Source organism: Cyprinus carpio, chromosome A1 (assembly GCF_018340385.1).
Source record: "Cyprinus carpio isolate SPL01 chromosome A1, ASM1834038v1, whole genome shotgun sequence".
Classification (NCBI taxonomy): Eukaryota; Metazoa; Chordata; class Actinopteri; order Cypriniformes; family Cyprinidae; genus Cyprinus; species Cyprinus carpio.
Window position 1 is genome coordinate 38,904,520 of NC_056572.1, and position 20,000 is coordinate 38,924,519.

A 20,000-nucleotide genomic window follows, 5' to 3' on the forward strand; every position below is an offset into this window, starting at 1 on the left:
ATCACCGTTATATGATCAGCTGCTCAATCAATGAATCAGCCGCGGTGACGCCCTGCGCTCCGGAACACGCGCACATCTCCAACGGAGTAAACCTCTCACACACACACACACACACCTCTGTCTCTGTTAAACCAGCTGCGTCAGCGAGCGCGCGCAGATGCTGAATGGTGGTGCTGATGCTGCGGACACACGCACGCGCAGAGTTTACCTTCAGGTCCGCGGCTCCGGCTCAGTAGCCAGCTCACGCTGGCGCGGGCCTTGGCTCGGGTGGGGTCGTACCGGTCCAGCGGGCAGATGTCCGGCACCGGCGCGCTCCCCCTCGCGTCAGACGCGTCCATCTCGAGCGCGGCGGCCGCACTGGAGAGAAAATGAAATGGCGTGCAGCGAAAAGGCGCTTCCTAAAGCGTCATCCTGCGCTGGGACCGGCGCCTGCAGATGCTCCACACACCGGAGCGCGCCGCGGAGCCGCCCATCCCCGCGTCCCCCTCGCGCATGGGCCGCAGCCACCGAGCGTCAGGTGTCCTGCTCGAGCTGTCAATCACACCGCGGGCGTCCAATCACGTGTCAGGATGGGCGGAGCCAAAGAAAGAAGGAAAGAAAGGCAGTTTTTCCGGTAGACATCTCTCGAGCTCATGAGTCCAGATCCCGCTCTCACCGTGTGCAGGCTTCTTCAGTCTTACCTGGTCATGAAGAAATTCATTTGGATTACAGTATTTTATTCACAGCCATTGTGTATGACATAAAAAAAACAATAAAATATTTCTTTATGATCTATGTTTCAGGGTGTTGGATCTTTCTGTACGGATTTTATGGCTACATGGCCTGGTAACAATACGAACGTTATTAATTAAACATTATACAAAATACAACTGATTTTGAATTGTTAAAAATGTAAGGTTTGTATATCTAACAGTAATATTGCGTAGGAGAAACCCCGCTGTCAGCTCGTTATTTCCAGATCTCATCTCTATCATCTGATTTATCAACAACAATCATTCTCTATGAAGACGATGCTTTTCTCACACAGTTAAACAGATCTTCAGACTTCATGTACCCTAGACACTGTAAACATGTCCACTCATTTAACTTAAAACCAGAGGTTCTGCCTTACACTGGCTGTACAAGTCAATTCACATTAAATATTACACTGAAGTTAAAACAGAAGTTTGTGAAATTGTTTAAATGAATTCGATGCATTATTGGAAAAACATGTTTCCCTGACTCGAATCAAATATCTATGAGAATAAACTCCCAGCAGCTGATAATAGATGAGTCACATCAGATGCTCTGTGTGTCAGTGTGAACCGGTCTGGACTGTGAGAGGGAGTCACGTGACGCGTGAATGCAGAATAACCGGATCCGGTTCGACAAACACGCGCACCTGTGATCGCTGTTCCTCAAACGTGGCTGTGAATGGGCGGACCCTCCTCCAGGACGTCCAGTGACGTCACATCCGTCGTGTCCCGGGCCGGACTCAAGAGGGCGATGTCACCGCAGGAGAGGAAGAGGAGATCCGTGCTGACGCTGTTGCTCGGCGATCGCAGAAGAGCATCACTGTGGATGCGGTCAGCGCTGCACAGGAGATTCTCCACGCGCTGGAAACAGTGACTCACACTGAGATGAATGTTTACTGTACACTACTCTATCGAGACACTACATTAATAACTATGAGCACAGTCCAGGGTTTTATATTAGACTCTCGTGAAACATTAACAATTTCCATACAAGTACAGCAATGGCTGACGAACTTAATAAAGGACACAACATATAAATATGAGCACTGCGATAAGTCTGCTGAAGTCATATGAAACTTTGAAGAAGTACATTTACACCACACAAGAGAAAACATGCTTTGATGAATCATAACTATGACACAAAGTCAAAGTTATGATATACCAAGTTATAATTGTGCTTAAACAAAAGCTATTGTTATTTTATTTAGACTTATGTCTTGAGTAATTATGACAAAGTTGGAAACAGAATACCAATTCAAAAGTCAAAATGATGAGATAAACAGTCACAACTGCTGATTACAGAGTAACGAGTGTTCAGAGGCGTTCGAGTTTGACTCGTCCTCATTATATCTGATCTGGATGATGTCATAAGAATTAATTATTCTGGATTAAAGAACACAACCCTGTATTTCTGCTCCTGCAGATCATCTGAATAACACCGAGGCACCTCTCACAGCGACAGCAGGCTTTCTGTGTACAGTACGTCAGAAGTCAGTATTTCATAGCCAGACATTGTACAGAAAGGGTGTTTAAAGATAAATATTTTAGTGCAGACATTCTGGCCAGTTTAGATTTCCTCACGCGGAGCATCTGAAGCTCTAATAATGGACATGTGGTCTGCCTTTACTCAGAGGAGGACAAACAACAGAAAACATCACCTCCTTCAGCAGAAACAATAAAGCCTCAACAATCACTGACACACACAACAAAAACTAATGACTTGGAAAAACTCAAAGCAGGGTTTATTCAACTGAGGAACGCCTTAAAAACTACACAACATTGATTTATTTCATTCATCATTTGATTAGATTCTAATGTTTTTAAATAAAGAAACATGTTGAAAAGTATTGTAATCAGTTTTGGTACAGTCGACGTGAAAACACAATTAATGTCTGTCTGATCAGATGCCAGTCATGTGTTTTCAAGTACAACATAAAAACATGCATCAACTCCGGCAGTAAGACTTCAATTAAATAAAAACCATATTTACAGTGAACTCATTCACAGTTAGAGCTCAGACTTCAGGTGAGCCTCACAGAAACACACAGACAGTGACTGACAGCTCATGCAGCCAATCAGAGCGCAGGAGTGGGTCCTTCTGGTCCTGCTACGGGTTCCTCAGCTCTCGGTGGAGTCCAGCATGTTCTCCGCCTCCTTCAGCACCAGCTGTCCTCTGTTAGCCTGCTCGCCGTCTCCGTCACGAGCCTTACGAGCCTGAGACACACAGAGAGCCGAGAAAACACTGGGCTGCAAACAACCGTTAACTAGTTAAACCTGAGATCCTGACGGCCGAGAGAGAGGAGCGTGTGTGCATGCATGTGTGTCTATGAGCCAAGCTGCTTATAGTGACCGATCTGAATCAATCCACATCACTGACCGCTTGAGGATGAGGAGACGTTTCCTAAACGCACATCCAGCAGATCACAGACAGCAGACGGACAGAAGCGGCCTCATCAAGCATGTTTATTCATCAATAAAAAGGCGTAAAATCATTTTTTACAACATAATGAGACATAATCAGTGTTGAATGATCAGTAGATGGAGTGAGTGAAAACAATCGGCTGGACACTTTGAGCACCTGATCGGATTATTATTAGTGCATCTATAAATCACAATCGTAAACAACCAATCAGAACCAAATATCTGTGTGTACATCTCACTGGCCACAGGAGGTGATTACAAACAGATGATTAAACCACACAATCATCCTCATATTTCACACAGTGAAGCAAAACAAGTTCCTTAACTGGACACTGAAATCATGAGATGATGAACTTCATGCCTTGAATCTCAGATGAGAGACTTCAGTGCGAGTCACAGGAACAAAACTCTTAAGAGAACAGATTAAAGCTAAAAAAAAGACCCAGGGACATCTTCAATGTTAATGCAGGAGCCCCGTGAATAGAGCAGCATGCTGGTGAGTTAGTACAGCGTGCACTGGAGCTGCAGTTACACGAGAGCACCACTAGAGGACCTCAATCGAAACCACCTCTGTGTGTGTGTGTGTGTGTGAGAGAGAGAGAGAGAGAGAGAGAGCGGATCCTCGCGTGCCAACGCTTCAAGCACAGACCAAATGTTTACATGGTTAGTGCACAAACAGCAGTAAACACTGCACATCTGGCAGCCAGAAACGTGACCGCAACATTACAAAGCCATTAGATGAACATTCACAAACATGTGCGTCACACACACACACACACACACAGGAAGTGGTCGTTTAAAGAGAACAAACAAGAGAAAAGCATCATGAAAAACCCTCAGTGACGCCATGAGCACATGCGGCGCGTGTAAAACCGCACAAGAACCAGACCAGCGCCTATCTCAGAGAGAATCAGGTTGAGATGTTAGAGACCGAGTGATTATAGAGTCTGAATGAGGATTTAAATGCAAGCGAATCTACATACGACCCACGACTCCTGCAGCACGCGCCGTCTCCGCTGCGCAACACACAAGAGAAGAGCGATTAGACACACATCAACACACACAAACAAGTACCTGCTTTAACATGAGCACTGGGTACATGTCACTAACCAGCTGGGACGGACACCACATTACCACATGCGGCTTTTACCTCTTTGGAGCTTTGGTTAGTTAGACACAGAGCTGAACTATAATTCTGTTCACGCAGCCAGGCCGAGTCAGAAAATGAGTGCACTTCTAGCCATGCAGACTAGTGTGTCTTAGCTAGCTTTTCAGTTTGCAGTATGTATGTATGTATGTATGTATATATATATATATAAGGTAATTGCGACTTTTTATCTTGCAATTTGGAATTCTGAGTTTGCATCTCAAAATTCTGACTTTTTTTGGAATTCTAGACTTTTTCTCTCTGAATTCTGAGTTTATATCTCAGTTTTTACTTCTCAGAAATCGGAGTTTACATCTCGCAATTCTGTTCTGTTTCTGCCACAGAATAAAAAATAAAAAGCTAATTGTTAGGGATGTAACGATTCACTCAAGTCACGATTTGATTCACGATTTAACAAAATGAGATTTAAGACAAATTATAAATTGAATGTGTCCTTTTATTACTGCTTGGACAAAATGCTGCACATTTCTTTGTGAAACTGAAAGATAACACTATAATAATATACTAATATAGCACTTGCATATCATTGCACTTTTGTTGGTTTTGATTGCTTCTGTTGTCCTCATTTGTAAGTGGATTTGGATAAAAGCGTCTGCTAAATGACTAAATTTAAATATAACGTAAATGTAAATAACAAAACTAAATTGAAATTTTAAAACAAGCCCCAAATCAAATAAATAACACAAATAAAAGGCTTTGTCTGTGTTCATTCGATTTAAAATGAGAGGCAACCACTGCATTTTAATCATGATCCAAACAAAGATGCTGCATACATGTGACATGAACAGTTTTTAATCTAATTTAGATTGTTTAATTTCAAAATTTGAAGCAAAGCAGGTGGAGCTTATAGCGTTTCCTTGGTTACCGCTGTAAACAAAGCACTTATGAACACCGCAGCAGGTGGCGCTTAAAGCGTTTCCTCGGTTACCGCTGTAAACAAAGCACTTATGAACACCGGAGCAGGTGGAGCTTAAAGCGTTTCCTCGGTTACCGCTGTAAACAAAGCACTTATGAACACCGCAGCAGGCGGAGCTTGAAGCGTTTCCTCGGTTACCGCTGTAAACAAAGCACTTATGAACACCGCAGCAGGCGGCGCTTTAAAGCGTTTCCTCGGTTACCGCTGTAAACAAAGCACTTATGAACACCGCAGCAGGCGGCGCTTAAAGCGTTTGCCTCGGTTACCGCTGTAAACAAAGCACTTATGAACACCGCAGCAGGTGGCGCTTAAAGCGTTTCCTCGGTTACCGCTGTAAACAAAGCACTTATGAACACCGCAGCAGGCGGAGCTTAAAGCGTTTCCCTCGGTTACCGCTGTAAACAAAGCACTTATGAACACCGCAGCAGGTGGCGCTTAAAGCGCTTTTCCTCGGTTACCGCTGTAAACAAAGCACTTATGAACACCGCAGCAGGTGGCGCTTAAAAGCGTTTCCTCGGTACCGCTATAAACAAAGCACTTATGAACACCGCAGCAGGCGGCGCTTAAAGCGTTTCCTCGGTTACCGCTGTAAACAAAGCACTTATGAACACCGCAGCAGGCGGCGGTCTTAAAGCGTTTCCTCGGTTACCGCTGTAAACAAAGCACTTATGAACACCGCAGCAGGCGGAGCTTGAAGCGTTTCCTTGGTTACCGCTGTAAACGAAGCACTTATGAACACCGCAGCAGGTGGCGCTTAAAGCGTTTCCTCGGTTACCGCTGTAAACAAAGCACTTATGGACACCGCAGCAGGTGGTGCTTAAAGCGTTTCCTTGGTTACCGCTGTAAACAAAGCACTTATGAACACCGCAGCAGGTGGCGCTTAAAGCGTTTCCTCGGTTACCGCTGTAAACAAAGCAGCACTGCACTAATGAACTTTATGCAGAGGCAAGATGCACAAAAAAATACCATCTGAACTTTTCAGGCACGCATTCCTATAAACTCCTGCCTCTAACTGAATTGCGATTGTTTATCATCTCAAGCGATTTCAATCGTCACATATTTGAATCAATTTTCAGCCGGCTCCTGGTTAATCGTTACATCCCTAATAATTGTTCATATCCAGCAATTCCAAGTTTACATCTCTCAGAACTGCATGGGAAAAAGTCACAATTACCTTTTCTGGCAGACAAAGGCTTCTATAGACAGTAGTTTTAGTGGTTGAGTTTGCACGAATGGCGAAGCAGCAGCGTGTTGAACACTTTGCTACAGAATTACACAGACAAACACTTGGCCACACTTTTAGTAGCTGGCGTGGTGGCTCCCGGCGCTCTCTGAGAATACCTCTTGCTTGAGGGTGTTGAAGCGCACACCCGAGTGCTCTTCCGTCTGCTGCCACCCCAAACACGGGAAGCACAGGATGCGTTTGAAGGTGTCGCGCATGTCCTTGTCCCGGTAGGAGTAGATGATGGGGTTCATGAAGGAGTTGCACTCGGCCAGCACCAGGAAGAACTTCTCGTAGGTCAGGACGTCACAGGATTCACACAATCCATCCAGGAGGAGCAGCACCAGCCCCGGCGTCCAACACACCACGAAACAACCTGCGGGAAGAGCACCAGAACATCCTCAGAGACACACGCACGCAACAGCTCCACCCACACGTGAACATACATGTTTGGGACTCAAGAACAAACTAATAAACACAAGAGTGTGTCTTCAGAGAGCTGTAAAGTAAAGGGTTTGTCTTGGATGGAGATGAACTGCGCATGTTTTATGCAAATGACTAAATGGTTGCTCATTTAGTTTTCTCAGTTCATTAAAGGGATGGTTCAGAGCCGTGTGGAGCACTTTTATGAAGGATGGACTTCTATTATTGGACTGCTAAATCTCAACACCCATTCACTGCCATTATAAAGCTTGGGAGAGCCAGGACATTTTTAATATAACTCTGATTGGATTCGTCTGAAAGAAGAAAGTCATATACATCTGGGATGGCTTGAGGGTGAGTGAATCATGGGCTAAATTTCATTTTTGGGTGAACTATGCCTTTAACATTGAAACTAACTCTTGCATGTGAATTACGAAATTACAAACTGCTTTTGTTCCTCTGAAATGATAACACTGGTTATATTATAACAATAACTATGATGATAACTATAGCGATAACTATAAAAAAATCTAGTGATAACTGCAAAACTGGACAGTTGTTACAACTATTGGTTATAACAATAAGACAACTCTGTAGCAATAACTATAACGTTAACTATGAAACTAACTATAATGAGAATAACTATAAATAAACTACAGAAATAACACCAACTACAACTATAATAACTTTAGTGATAACTACGTTTAATGTAACTGATGACTATAACAAGAACTGTAATAACTATAATCGTAATGAGAACCTTAGCAATAACAAGAACTTTTACAAAAACTGTAACGGCAATGATAACAATAACTATCACAGTAAAAAAAAAAGATTCTTCTAGAACGATTATTAAATCTTTGTGGTTACAGTTATTGGTGTGAAAACGAGTCTTTGAGCAGTTTGTCAGGAACTTGTAATGATGGTCATTAATTACTACATGACAGGAAATCAGAATAAACATCAAGAGCTCTGATTGGCTGATTTAGCTGTGAATTTCCACTTGACAAGTGGCTTTTGTTCCTCTTTTGTAAGACGCTTTGCATCTGCTAAAGGCATAAATGTAAACAAATGTTTTGCTAAGTTAATTTAAATACAAATAATGTGAATGAGACCCAGTTTTTTTGCAGTTCAGCTTGCTGCTGCTCCTTTTTCATTTCTAGGAGACGCAAATGTAAGTAAATGAGTGACGCTGATCACGTGACTCTGAATACAGACGTGTCATTAAGCTGAAGGACAAACTCTACTTCTGTCTGTTCCACGCTATCACTAGAAATCTTAATGTGGTTGAGAAGTTCTGCTGTAAATAAACTGATGTTGATTAAAATCAGCATTGCTCTGCTGATAGTTAGTGACAGTTAGACACACGCGGTCTCAGATGCATGTTCAGGAAGTGTCTTGTGTGTGTGTGTGTGTGTGTTTATGGGATAATTCCAAGAGTTCACATAGCAAGAGTTTCCAGCGTAAGTGTGTTGACATTCCTGTGTGAGTGTAAGCAGGTGTGACGTGACTCTGTCAGAACATGCACTCGCCTCTCTGTCTCTACCGACAGAAGAGCAAAGCAGAGATAGCGCAGACACACAGAACCGGTCAGACGAGTCCGGACAGACCTTGCTCCTACACGCGTGTGTGTGTCTCAGCGCACAGCGGCTGCGTGTTATTCTCCAAACACAGGACAGGAGTTCCTGACTCCTGTATACTGACACATTCAGACCACTGCTCTGGATCACTGCGGGACTGTTCGTACATTTATCAGTGTAACATCAAGTCCTGAGACGCACTGAGACGCACAACACCAAGAACAACTAACTATATAATCAGAGCTGGGATGTAGCCGTCTGAACTAAATGTGACGACACTTAATGGGCAGCAGTGTTTTCAGCTTCTACAAAGACTAATCACACCAAGAATGATGATGTTAACTATGACGACCACGATAAACATGACTGTCATGAGAACTCTAGTGATACGTGTAACAATAACTATAATTACAACCATAACTATGACAATAACTACAGTACAGGTCAAAAGTTTGGAAACATTACTATTTTTAATGTTTTTGAAAGAAGTTTCTTCTGCTCATCAAGCCTGCATTTATTTGATCAAAAATACAGAAAAAAAAAATGTAATATTGTGAAATATTATTACAACTTAAAATAATTGTTTTTAAATTTATTATACTTTAAATTATCATTTATTTCTGTGATGCAAAGCTGAATTTTTAGGATCATTCACATGATCCTTTAGAAATCATTCTAATATGATGATTCATTATCAAAGTTGGAAACAGTTCTGCTGCTTATTATTTTTTCAGAACATGTGATACTTTTTTAGGATACTTTGATGAATAAAAAGTAAAAAAAAAAAAAAAAGAAAAAGCTATGTTTTTTAAAATATAAATATTTTGTAATAATATACACTACTGGTCAGTAATTTGGGGTCAGTAATTGTAATTGGGGTTTTTTTTTTTTTAAATAAAATCAATACTTTTATTCAGCAAGGATGTGTTTAATTGATAAAAAGTGATAGTAAAGAAAATATATTATTAGAATATACATTATTAGATTTTTTTTTATTTTGAATAAATGCAGTTCTTTTTAACCTTTTATTCATCAAATATATTAGACAGCAGAACTGTTTCCAACACTCATAATAAATCAGAATATTAGAATGATTTCTAAATGATCATGTGATAGACTGGATGTTACATGTGACACTGAAGGCTGGAGTAATGATGCTGAAAATTCAGCTTTGCATCACAGGAATAAATTATTTTTTTTAATATATATTCAAATAGAAAACTATTATTTTAAGTTGTAATAATATTTCACAATAATTACTGTTTTTTCTGTATTTTTGATCAAATAAATGCAGGCTTGATGAGCAGAAGAGACTTCTTTCAAAAACATTAAAAATAGTAATGTTTCCAAACTTTTGACCTGTACTGTATATTGAGAATTTTAACGATAGCTGTAAATAATAAAAAATAATATCTGTAACAATAACTAACTATAATATATATTACTATATTACTAAACTATAAAATTATAAACTATAGCATAACTGTAACAACAACTATAGCATTACTGTAATGATAACTATAGCAGTAACTATATTGAGAATTGTAATGATAACTGTAAAAGATAAAAAAATCCTACCTGTAACAATAACATTTAACTATAATTATAACGATAACTATAGCAATAACTATAATAATCTATAGCGATAACTACTGCAGTAACTGTAATGATAATTATAGTGATAACTATAACAATAGCTTTAGTGATAATGTAACAAGAACTACAGCAATAACTATAACTATTTATAATGATAACTATAGCAATTACTCTAACGATAACATAGCATAACTGTACCGATAACTATAGCGATAACTGTAACAATACCTATAGCGTTAACTTTAATGATAAAGTAACGATAACTACAGCGATAATTGTAACAATACCTTTAGTGATAACTATAGTGATAATATAGCGATAACTATAGCAATAACTGTAACAATAAACATAGCATAACTGTACCGATAACTATAGCGATAACTGTAACAATAATTATAGCAATAACTGTAACAATAACTATAGTAATAACTGTAAATGCATCTATATCAATAAAATAATGATAATAGCTAAAACAATAAATGTACAAGAATCACAACTATTGATAACTATAACCATGACTAACAATGGCGATAACTAAAAATAGTAACTATAATGTTATCCATGATAACTATAGCAATATGATAGTAATAACTATTACGTTAGCTATAATAATAACAATGACCCTGACTATAACAATTGCAATAACTATATCTACAATTATAACTATAACGATAACTATAGCAATAACTATAAGGTTAACTAAGATAAATATAGCAAGAACTATAATGATAACGACAATTATAACGAGAACTACAATGATAACGACAACAATAACAATAACTAGAATGGTAGCTATAACTATAATAAGAACAATAATGATTCTATATAACGAATCTCTTAGAGTGATTATTAAAACTTTATGGTTATAGTTATTGTTATTAATGTGAATGACTCTGAGCAGTTTTAACTACTAAATCAGAAACTTGTAATGATGGTCATTATTGACGACATGATAGGAAACCAGTTAAAGTCAAAAGGCTTCTCATCTCATCTGGTTAAGACACAGGCAAGTCAGAAATGATGTGCGATCGGTCCTACCCAGGATCATGACCACGGTCTTCATCAGGTTGACCACCGTCTCCTTCTGCTTGACCTGCGAGGTGTGCTGGCTCATGCGGTGGTTCTTGCGGAGCACGTAGATGAAGATGCGCGTGTATACGGCCATCATGATGGTGAAGGTCAGCAGGTTGAGCACGGCCCAGAACACCAGGTAGCTGCGGCAGTAGAGCGGCGCCATGTTCGAGCACTCACTGGTGTTGCATATGCAGCTCCATCCCAAAGAGGGCACCAAACCCAGCAATATGGCGATCAGCCAGATGCCGATGATCAGCAGCACCACCCGGTGGTTGGTCATTTTGCTGTGCAGCTGCATGGTGAAGATGGTCTGGTGGCGCTCCAGCGCGATGGCCATCAGATTAATGACCGACGCCGTCAGACTGGTGTCGATCAAACCCTGAGAGACAGAAGAACAGCATTTACAGCAGAGCTGGATCAGGTGTGTTTAATAAGGGTTGAATCTAAACTCTGCAGGGCTCCGGCACTCTAAGAATTTAGTTTGACACCCCTGATCTACTATATGCATGAATTAGTAGGCGGGGCTAAATAGGCAGTGATGGTGCTGTAGAATCAGTGTGGGCGGGGCTAAACAGTCGGCACTGTAGAATCGGTGGGGGCGGGGCTTAACAGTCGGCACTGTAGAATCGGTGGGCGGGGCTAAACAGGTGACGCTGTAGAATTGGTGGGCGGGGCCAAAAAGATGACACTGTAGAATCGGTGGGCGGGGCTAAACAGGTGACGCTGTAGAATCAGTGGGCGGGGCTAAACAGGCAGTGATGGTGCTGTAGAATCGGTGGGCGGGGCTAAACAGGCAGTGCTGTAGAATCGGTGGGCGGGGCTAAACAGGCAGTGGCCAAAAGTGTATGTTGCTTTAAATCCTACTATATTATATGAAATGTTATTTTTTACATTAAATTTTATATTACATTTTTAAATAATTAAACAGGAATGTCAGCTGTGTTTGCCAGAACTTTACAGTAAAAATAAATATGCTAGCAACATTTTTATGTTTGCAGATTTAAGTTGACTTTACAATAACAAAAAGTATACTTAATGAACTGATATAATACTAATACACCAATCTACTGAAGTACAAAAATAATTTTCATTTTCCTGACCTTTAACACACCACCAAAAACACTGATGGTACAGAGAAAGAGGAATCAAAACTCATCAGAAGCAGCACACAAATACAAAACACCATCATGGTGACACACGCAACACTAAAATATGGCATGTAATAACATAAAACCCTAATAACCGATAAGAATAAACTAAGAACAAACAGTTACTTAAATGAAAAACCATTAAATGTGAAGTATGTCAAGGAATTACTGTTAAAATAAGAAGTAAAAATGTAAAAAATCAAGTAGTTTTAGAGTGGGACGCAGTATCAGCCGTTTACACACAGTGTTCTTCCCCGTCTAGAGGATGCAGCTCTGACCTTCAGCAGCTCTGGAAACAAGAAAAGCTGTGGTATTTGTGGTTGTGCTGATACAAACTCACTTCAAGATCCTCATCATGATAACAGACACAGGAAGACAGATGACTGTTTCCCATAAAGCACCTGAAACATTCTGTTTGACTAGATTCATTAACTTGCAATCCTCAAAAAGCACATGTAGACAACATTCTTTTAAAATGTAATTATGTCAAAACAAAACACTTTTGGTCAAACTGTTGCATAAAGGGTTTTTATTTTTTATCATAATAGTGATATATCCCTAAACCAAACTTTTATTTCTGACGGTTTGTAATGAAGAGCTTTGAGTTTGTGTGCGTTTTGATCAGAGAAAGTCCCATCACCGATCTTCTCCCAGAATTCCTTACAGGAAACAGGAAGTGCAGCACATCCTGTCCATCAACTAGCCTAATGATTCCGAACACTTCCTCCCTCAACTCGCCTAAATAATTTAATCAGAGAATTTAATGTTTTCATTCATCTTTTTTAATGTAGTAAAATCAAATCTAACAATGCCTTTACAATAAAAAAATTGCATTTTTATTTCCTTTTTGTCAAATAAAATGCAAATGTAAATTTAATTTCTTCAAGTTAGACAAAACTTTATTTTGCTGTTTTTCCGTCCTGCTGACTTCATACATGAATATTCTAATAAATATGAACACGTCCTCCCATAATGTGTCTAAATAATTTAATTAACACATTTTTTAAATTAATACATAAATTAAAATACAAGAATTAAAAATTATTTTACTTTTTTTGTCAAAAGTCATTTTACTTTTTTTGTCAAATAAAGTGCTGAACGATAAAGGTTTATAATTTTTTTAAATTTAAATGTATTTTCTTGCTTGCTTTATACTGACTTAATGTATTTAACATGGGAATATTCAACAAAAATAAATGTGTCCGCCATCAATGTGACTAAATAATTTTAGCAATACATTTTTAACAATTAGGATAAAATGTAACAAAGCACAAGAATTCCTTCAAAACAAACTCCTGTGTTTTAAACGGACTCTCTCTGTACAAAAACACTTCATGTGAAGCGTCTGAATCTCAGTGTGGGTCCTATTACAACACAAGTTTCTCAATCCAAAGCCAAAGTTACTCATTAAACACAGACACACCCGGAGCTCCACACATCATCTTCCTCTCACCTGCCGCACAAACCACTGATTGATGGAGAGTTTGATGGTCCAGGGGCCCGTGTGGAACATCAGGTACATGTAGGAGATGCCTGCGAACAGGTCGGCCGCCGCCAGGTTCCCCAGCAGGTAGTAGATGGGGTAGTGGAACCTGCGGTTCATGAAGATGGCCAGCATGACCAGGATGTTGGCGAAGATGACGAAAACACAGACCAGCAGTCCCAGAGAAACCACCACATAGTCTTTAGTCTGCCACATTCCGCTGATGTTCTTCTTGCTGATGTCGTAGAAGAACTTCACACTCTCGTTGTAGTGGCAAACCATCGTGACGGACGGCGATCGGGCCGCCAGAGGAAGCACGTGATTGGACGGGACTGGAGAGGCGGGGCTTCACGGGTCAGAGGTCATTCATGGAGTCATATGGAGCAGGTCTGTCTGAACCAGATCTACTGTGACAGAGGAAACACGAAGAGAACACCAGTTTAATATGAAATCATCATTTACATGAAGAAAATTAACATTTCCTGTCCATTAGGATTTGTGAGAAATCAGCGTACTGTTGGGTCGGTGTCACTGAGGATTCTCTTTACTGTAATACAATCAGGTGTTTTTGCATCATTATTTAAACCAGCCTAAACTTAAGACCGTACAATTAAATGATGAGATCGTCCTATATCTCTTTCTTCATATTACTGAGAATGAGGGTTTTACTGAATAAATAACTGAGTGAACATGAGGAGAATATATGCAAATATTTTATTACTGTTATTTTGTAGTGACATTACAATTTGCACAAAGAATAAAACACTGTTTTATGAATATTATGATTTTTGGCATTGTTTTTTTTGATGGTAAGTAAGTTTATTTGTTTGTTTATTTTTTTTTTTTATATAAGGGGTTTTTCTTTCTCTTTAATGAGACTGGTTTTTGTTGTTGTTGTTGTTTTTGTATTACGGTAATGAAAATGAGGGAAAAATGCCAAAAAGATTTGTTTCCAAAATATATATTTTATATTAAAGTTAGACAATATAATATTTTCACTCCAGATTATCTCTTGATGTTTTACCGTTGAATTATTGTCATTGATGATTCTTGTTAATACAGTACAATAAAAATATGACATAAATATTTCATGTAAATAACAGACCTAAATCTCTCCCCTTACATTAACGAGATTTTCTGTGTATTACAGTAATGAGACGAGGCAAAAAGGTCAATTGTTTTTGATAAAAGCATCTAGAGTGGGCTTTATTTCCACCACACACAGTCACACACAGTTATTATAATGTGCGTACAGAAAACAGACATCAATCAGACTTCAAATGTCATGAAAGTCATGAACAAGAAACACTTTCATTTTCTCTTTGACCCTGACATTTCCTGAAGGTTCTGTGAGAGTCACCAGGCCTGAAGCTGGTTCAGTCACACACACACACACACACACACACACACTAGCATCTAGTTCTTCTGGGTTTAGTCCGTCTCAGTTTTTCCTGTTTCTTCATGTAATTGAAGACAGACTGACGATGGTGAGATCAGATCTCTGGGTGGAGCACTGGTTGTTGTCGCACTCCTCGTGCATACCAAACTCTCACTGCATTATTACAGTTAATGGCAAAAGGAATGTTTGGAAATGTAAAGTGATATTTCCTACTGACACACTACAGCAACAGATAGAAATAACTGGCTTAAAACCATTTTTGATTGGTGAAAATACTAATGGGCTAAGACTTTTGCACAGTACTGTATATATATGTGTGTGTGTATATATATAGGCTACTTGTTTTTCATAAATGTATTTTACAACAATACAAAGAGCAATGTTTTTATAAAATTATTGTGCACCCATGATTTGTCTAGAATAACTTTTGCTGCTGAATTATCCACTAACCTAGTTTATAATATTTTTTTTTTTTTTTTGATAGATTATGATTATCTACTTTTTCATTTGTTATTTTTCATTAAAATGAAGTTGTCTATATTTAGCAGCAGACACACAAGAGTGAGGATAAGTTCAACACAGAAGTACAGGAATTCTACATTCATTTTGAAAAAATATCAGATCGGTTCTTAAAAAATTGTATCGTTGCATCTCTAACACACACACACTCACACACTCACACATACACACAAACTCACAAACACACACTCTCTCTCTCACACACACACTCTCACACAAACACACTCACAGATACACACACACACACACACACTCACACTCTCTCTCTCTCTCTCTCTCACACACACACAGACACACACACGCACACTCGCAGTCATAAAATCTCCAGTGTGTTTGCAGGAAGTTTCGTCTTCAACCATAAAAACCAAGCGAAACATTCCTACACAGAGAGCAGAGACGGAAATGAGAGCAAGAAAAAGATCTGCTCTAATAGCCATCTCCAAATCAGACACAGCCTGACTTTAGCTGTCTGTGAACTTCATGTGAATCACACCAGAATATAAACAGCCAGCATCTGCACAGGTAGTACAAGAACGGAAACTAACACACACACACACACACACACACACACACACACACACACACACACACAGGAACTGAGACGAGTGAAGTCAAACCCAGAGAGACGAACAAACACAGATATCAGTTCTGCTCAAGAGACACACACACACACACACACAAACAGACACACAGAAATATAATAAAAAAAAGAAGCACACACACAGACAGACAGACACACACAAACAGACACACACACACACAACACACACACACACACACACACACACACACACACACACAGACAGACACAAACACACACACACAGAAACACACACACACACAGAAACAGACACACACACACACACAAACAGACACACACACACACACAGACAGAGACACACACACAGACAGACACACACACAGACAGAGACACACACACAGACAGACACACACACACACACACACACACACACACACACACACACAAACAGACACACACAAACAGACACAACACACACAAACAGACACACACACACACAGACAGACACACACACACACAACACACACACAGACAGACACACACACACAAATAGACACATACACACAAACACACACACACACACACACTCACACACACACACACAAACAGACACACACAGAAACAGACACACACACACAAAAAGAAAAAAAAAAAAAAGACACACACAGAAACAGAACACACCACACACACACACATACCACAAACAGACACACACACACACACACACAAACAGACACAGACACACACACAGACAGACACACACACACACACAGACACACACACACAAACAAACACACACACACACACACACACACACACACACACACACACACACAGAAACACACACAGAAACAGACACACACACACACACAAACAGACACACACACACACACAGAGACACACAGACAGACAGACACACACACACACACACACACACACAAGCCACTTCATTTTTTATCACCCAGCCCTAATCACATATAATTCAAGAAGAGTTTTCTTATTTCATCAAACACTAGGTTTTTATTTAGCACAGTGGCTAGATTAGAGCCACCCGATCTAAATATTCCCTCACAGTTAAATAGTAATGACTTTATGAATTTCTTCACTGATAAAATAGATAACATCAGAAATACAATAACAAATGTAGATTCTACAGCGTCTAATACTTTAGGTTTATCTATCGCACCCAAAGATAAACTGCAGTGCTTTACAACTATAGGACAGTAAGAGCTAAATAAACTTATCACTGCATCTAAACCAACAACATGTTTATTAGATCCTGTACCCACTAAATTACTGAAAGAGTTGTTACCTGTAGCAGAAGAACCGCTTCTCAATATTATCAACTCGTCGTTATCTTTAGGTCACGTCCCAAAACCATTCAAGCTGGCGGTTATTAAGCCTCTTATTAAGAAACCACAACTAGATCCTAGTGAACTGGCAAATTACAGACCCATTTCAAATCTTCCATTTATGTCTAAAATTTTAGAAAAAGTTGTGTCTGCTCAAGTGTGCTCCTTCCTGCAAAAAAATGATCTCTATGAAGAATTTCAGTCGGGTTTCAGGCCCCATCATAGCACAGAAACTGCACTTGTTAAAATTACAAATGACTTGCTTCTTGCGTCAGACCAAGGCTGCATCTCATTGCTAGTTAGGGCTCAAGCCTGGAGGGCGAAGAGCCCTATTGTTTTCCTTAGGATTATTTGTTATTATTATTATTATTATTATTTATTCTTCTAATTTTTTTTCAAGGTTTCGGGGGCTTTTAGGGCCCTTAACATGCTTAAAAAGTCTTGAAAATTGGCACACACATTGGAACCTCCGGCGGCCATTAGGGCCGGGCAGAGACTGATACACGGGCGTGGCACAGGGGCTCTACAGCGCCCCCTGGAATATGGAGGGCCATATATCATACATACTTGCACTCCACCCAAAAGGAAGTCAGCTATTTAGAGCTATGTAAAAAGTGCATGCTCTGGAATTTTATATACTTGTCATAGGTTTTTTTACCTGATTGCCACCAAAGTTGGTCAACATGATCTCAAGACATTGGGGATGCAAAATTGCCAGGGGATTTTTGATATCTCAAACGGTTTGCTCGTGGCGAGGCGTTGAAATTATGGCGAGAAATGAGAAACAGGAAGTGTCTAATAACATCCACATACATTTCCTGATTTTTATTAAACTTCATCAATTTGTTTCGTTGTATGATGCCGATCGCATATAGGTGACTATTAGGAGTCAAAATTATAGCGCCACCAACTGGCAGCAGGAAGTGTGTCATTTTCAAAATGCTTTGAATTCAGCATCTTATTTTTACTCGATTTGCTTCAAACTTCATCAGAATAATGATAAAAAACACGGCCCATGTAATACTGTTGAGGGGATATTGATATCTAATATAGTGTTGCCATGGCAAAATATCAAACTGGAATATTTTTCTTTATAATATATTCTGATTTTGAGGCATATAACATGCTTAGAATTTCATCAAACTCAGAACACATATCAGTATTAGTGACAGCTAGACACTGGCAAAAGTTCATAAGAGGGCGTGGAATAGGCACTCTATAGCGCCACCTTTTGTCAAAAGTGGGGGGGTTAGTTTTAGCTACAGACACCAAACTCGGTACATATATTGTTCTTATTAAGACGGACAACTTTCTAATTTACAGTTACAATTTACGGCTATTTTGATTTGAATATGGATTTTTGGCTCTGTGTGAGGAATGTATGTGTGCTGAGACTTTCATTGTCTGGAGAGAAAATGCGCCTCTACAGGAGCATTTCCCGGGACTGAGAGGGAGGAGTCTCGCTTAGTTTCACTTTTAAATCGGTTAAAAATACAAATAAATAAATAAAATTGATTCACACTGACAAGCTAAACCAACATATCTTATTATTAGCGGGTCAGGGCTTATTAATAATTAATGTCTGGCCAGAGATAAGTGAGAAAGACGAGAGATAATTCGCCGCTCCGAACAGCGCGTGCTGTCTCAACGAGCTCACAACAAACGAGTTTATTCTTGTTTAAGACCTTTTAAAAAGAAATATTACAGCGATTCCACACAATCCGCCAATTAGAACACACCAAGAGCGAAATTCAGATGTTTTGGAGTGGTTACAATGAAATATTTGCTGCAGCCTGTCTTACAGCGAGGGACTTCGAACACTTGAATGGAAAAAAAGTCTAACTACAGCCTTTTACAGCAGGGGGGGGGCTCGGAGGTTAAAAAGTTGGATAAGCGCTGGATGGCTACCTATTAAGTTCTATATCAGTTACAAAATATTATTACTTATAAGTCCCTTAATGGCTTAGCTCCTGCGTACCTAACTAGTCTTCTACCACGCTACAACCCATCACGCTCACTAAGGTAACAAAACGCTGGACATTTTTGATAGTACCTAGGATAGCAAAGTCAACTAAAAGGAGGTAGAGCTTTTTCAGATTTGACTCCCAAACTCTGGACATAGCCTTCCTGATAATGTTCGGGGCTCAGACACACTTTCTCTGTTTAAATCTAGATTAAAAACACAACTCTTTGGCCAAGCATTCAAATAATGCATCACATAATTTTGGACTGCAGTTATATCTGATCAAATGTGCATTATTATTCTTTAGCTTGGGGTTAAACAAATTAATTTTACTTGGCTGGAACAGCAGCTACGCTAATTATGTCTCTATTTGTTTCTCTGTTTCTGCTGGATTTTACACCGTGGTAACTAGGATTTGCACAAGCTCCAGTCTGGATCCAGAACACCTGAGAAGAGATGAT

The 20,000-nt window shown here is 39.5% G+C and overlaps 2 protein-coding genes across 4 annotated transcripts in view; both read right to left on the minus strand.

The window, feature by feature from the left end:
* The window catches only part of LOC109095070 (calmodulin-regulated spectrin-associated protein 3-like), a 17,260-nt gene extending 14,959 nt beyond the window's left edge, over window positions 1-2,301 (minus strand). Inside the window, exons 1-2 of the mRNA XM_042765767.1 lie at window positions 1,382-2,301; window positions 209-680 (exon numbers count right to left, since the gene is read on the minus strand). Coding sequence (XP_042621701.1) covers window positions 209-338 — 130 coding nt within the window. The 5' untranslated portion in view covers window positions 339-680; window positions 1,382-2,301. The remainder of the gene's footprint in view (window positions 1-208; window positions 681-1,381) is intronic.
* Window positions 2,302-2,450: 149 nt separating this feature from the next.
* LOC109091778 (lysophosphatidic acid receptor 1-A-like) overlaps window positions 2,451-20,000 on the minus strand; it is a 21,330-nt gene continuing 3,780 nt past the window's right edge. The window contains exons 2-6 of one of the 3 annotated variants that reach the window (XM_042765779.1): window positions 13,736-14,169; window positions 11,099-11,513; window positions 6,581-6,837; window positions 4,139-4,171; window positions 2,451-2,948 (exon numbers count right to left, since the gene is read on the minus strand). In XM_042765779.1, the coding sequence (XP_042621713.1) occupies window positions 2,853-2,948; window positions 4,139-4,171; window positions 6,581-6,837; window positions 11,099-11,513; window positions 13,736-14,047 (1,113 nt within the window). In that variant the 5' untranslated portion in view covers window positions 14,048-14,169 and the 3' untranslated portion in view covers window positions 2,451-2,852. Of the gene's footprint in view, window positions 2,949-4,138; window positions 4,172-6,580; window positions 6,838-11,098; window positions 11,514-13,735; window positions 14,173-20,000 lie in introns of all 3 variants that reach the window. The other 2 variants (XM_042765774.1, XM_042765785.1) reach the window with 2 other exon arrangements.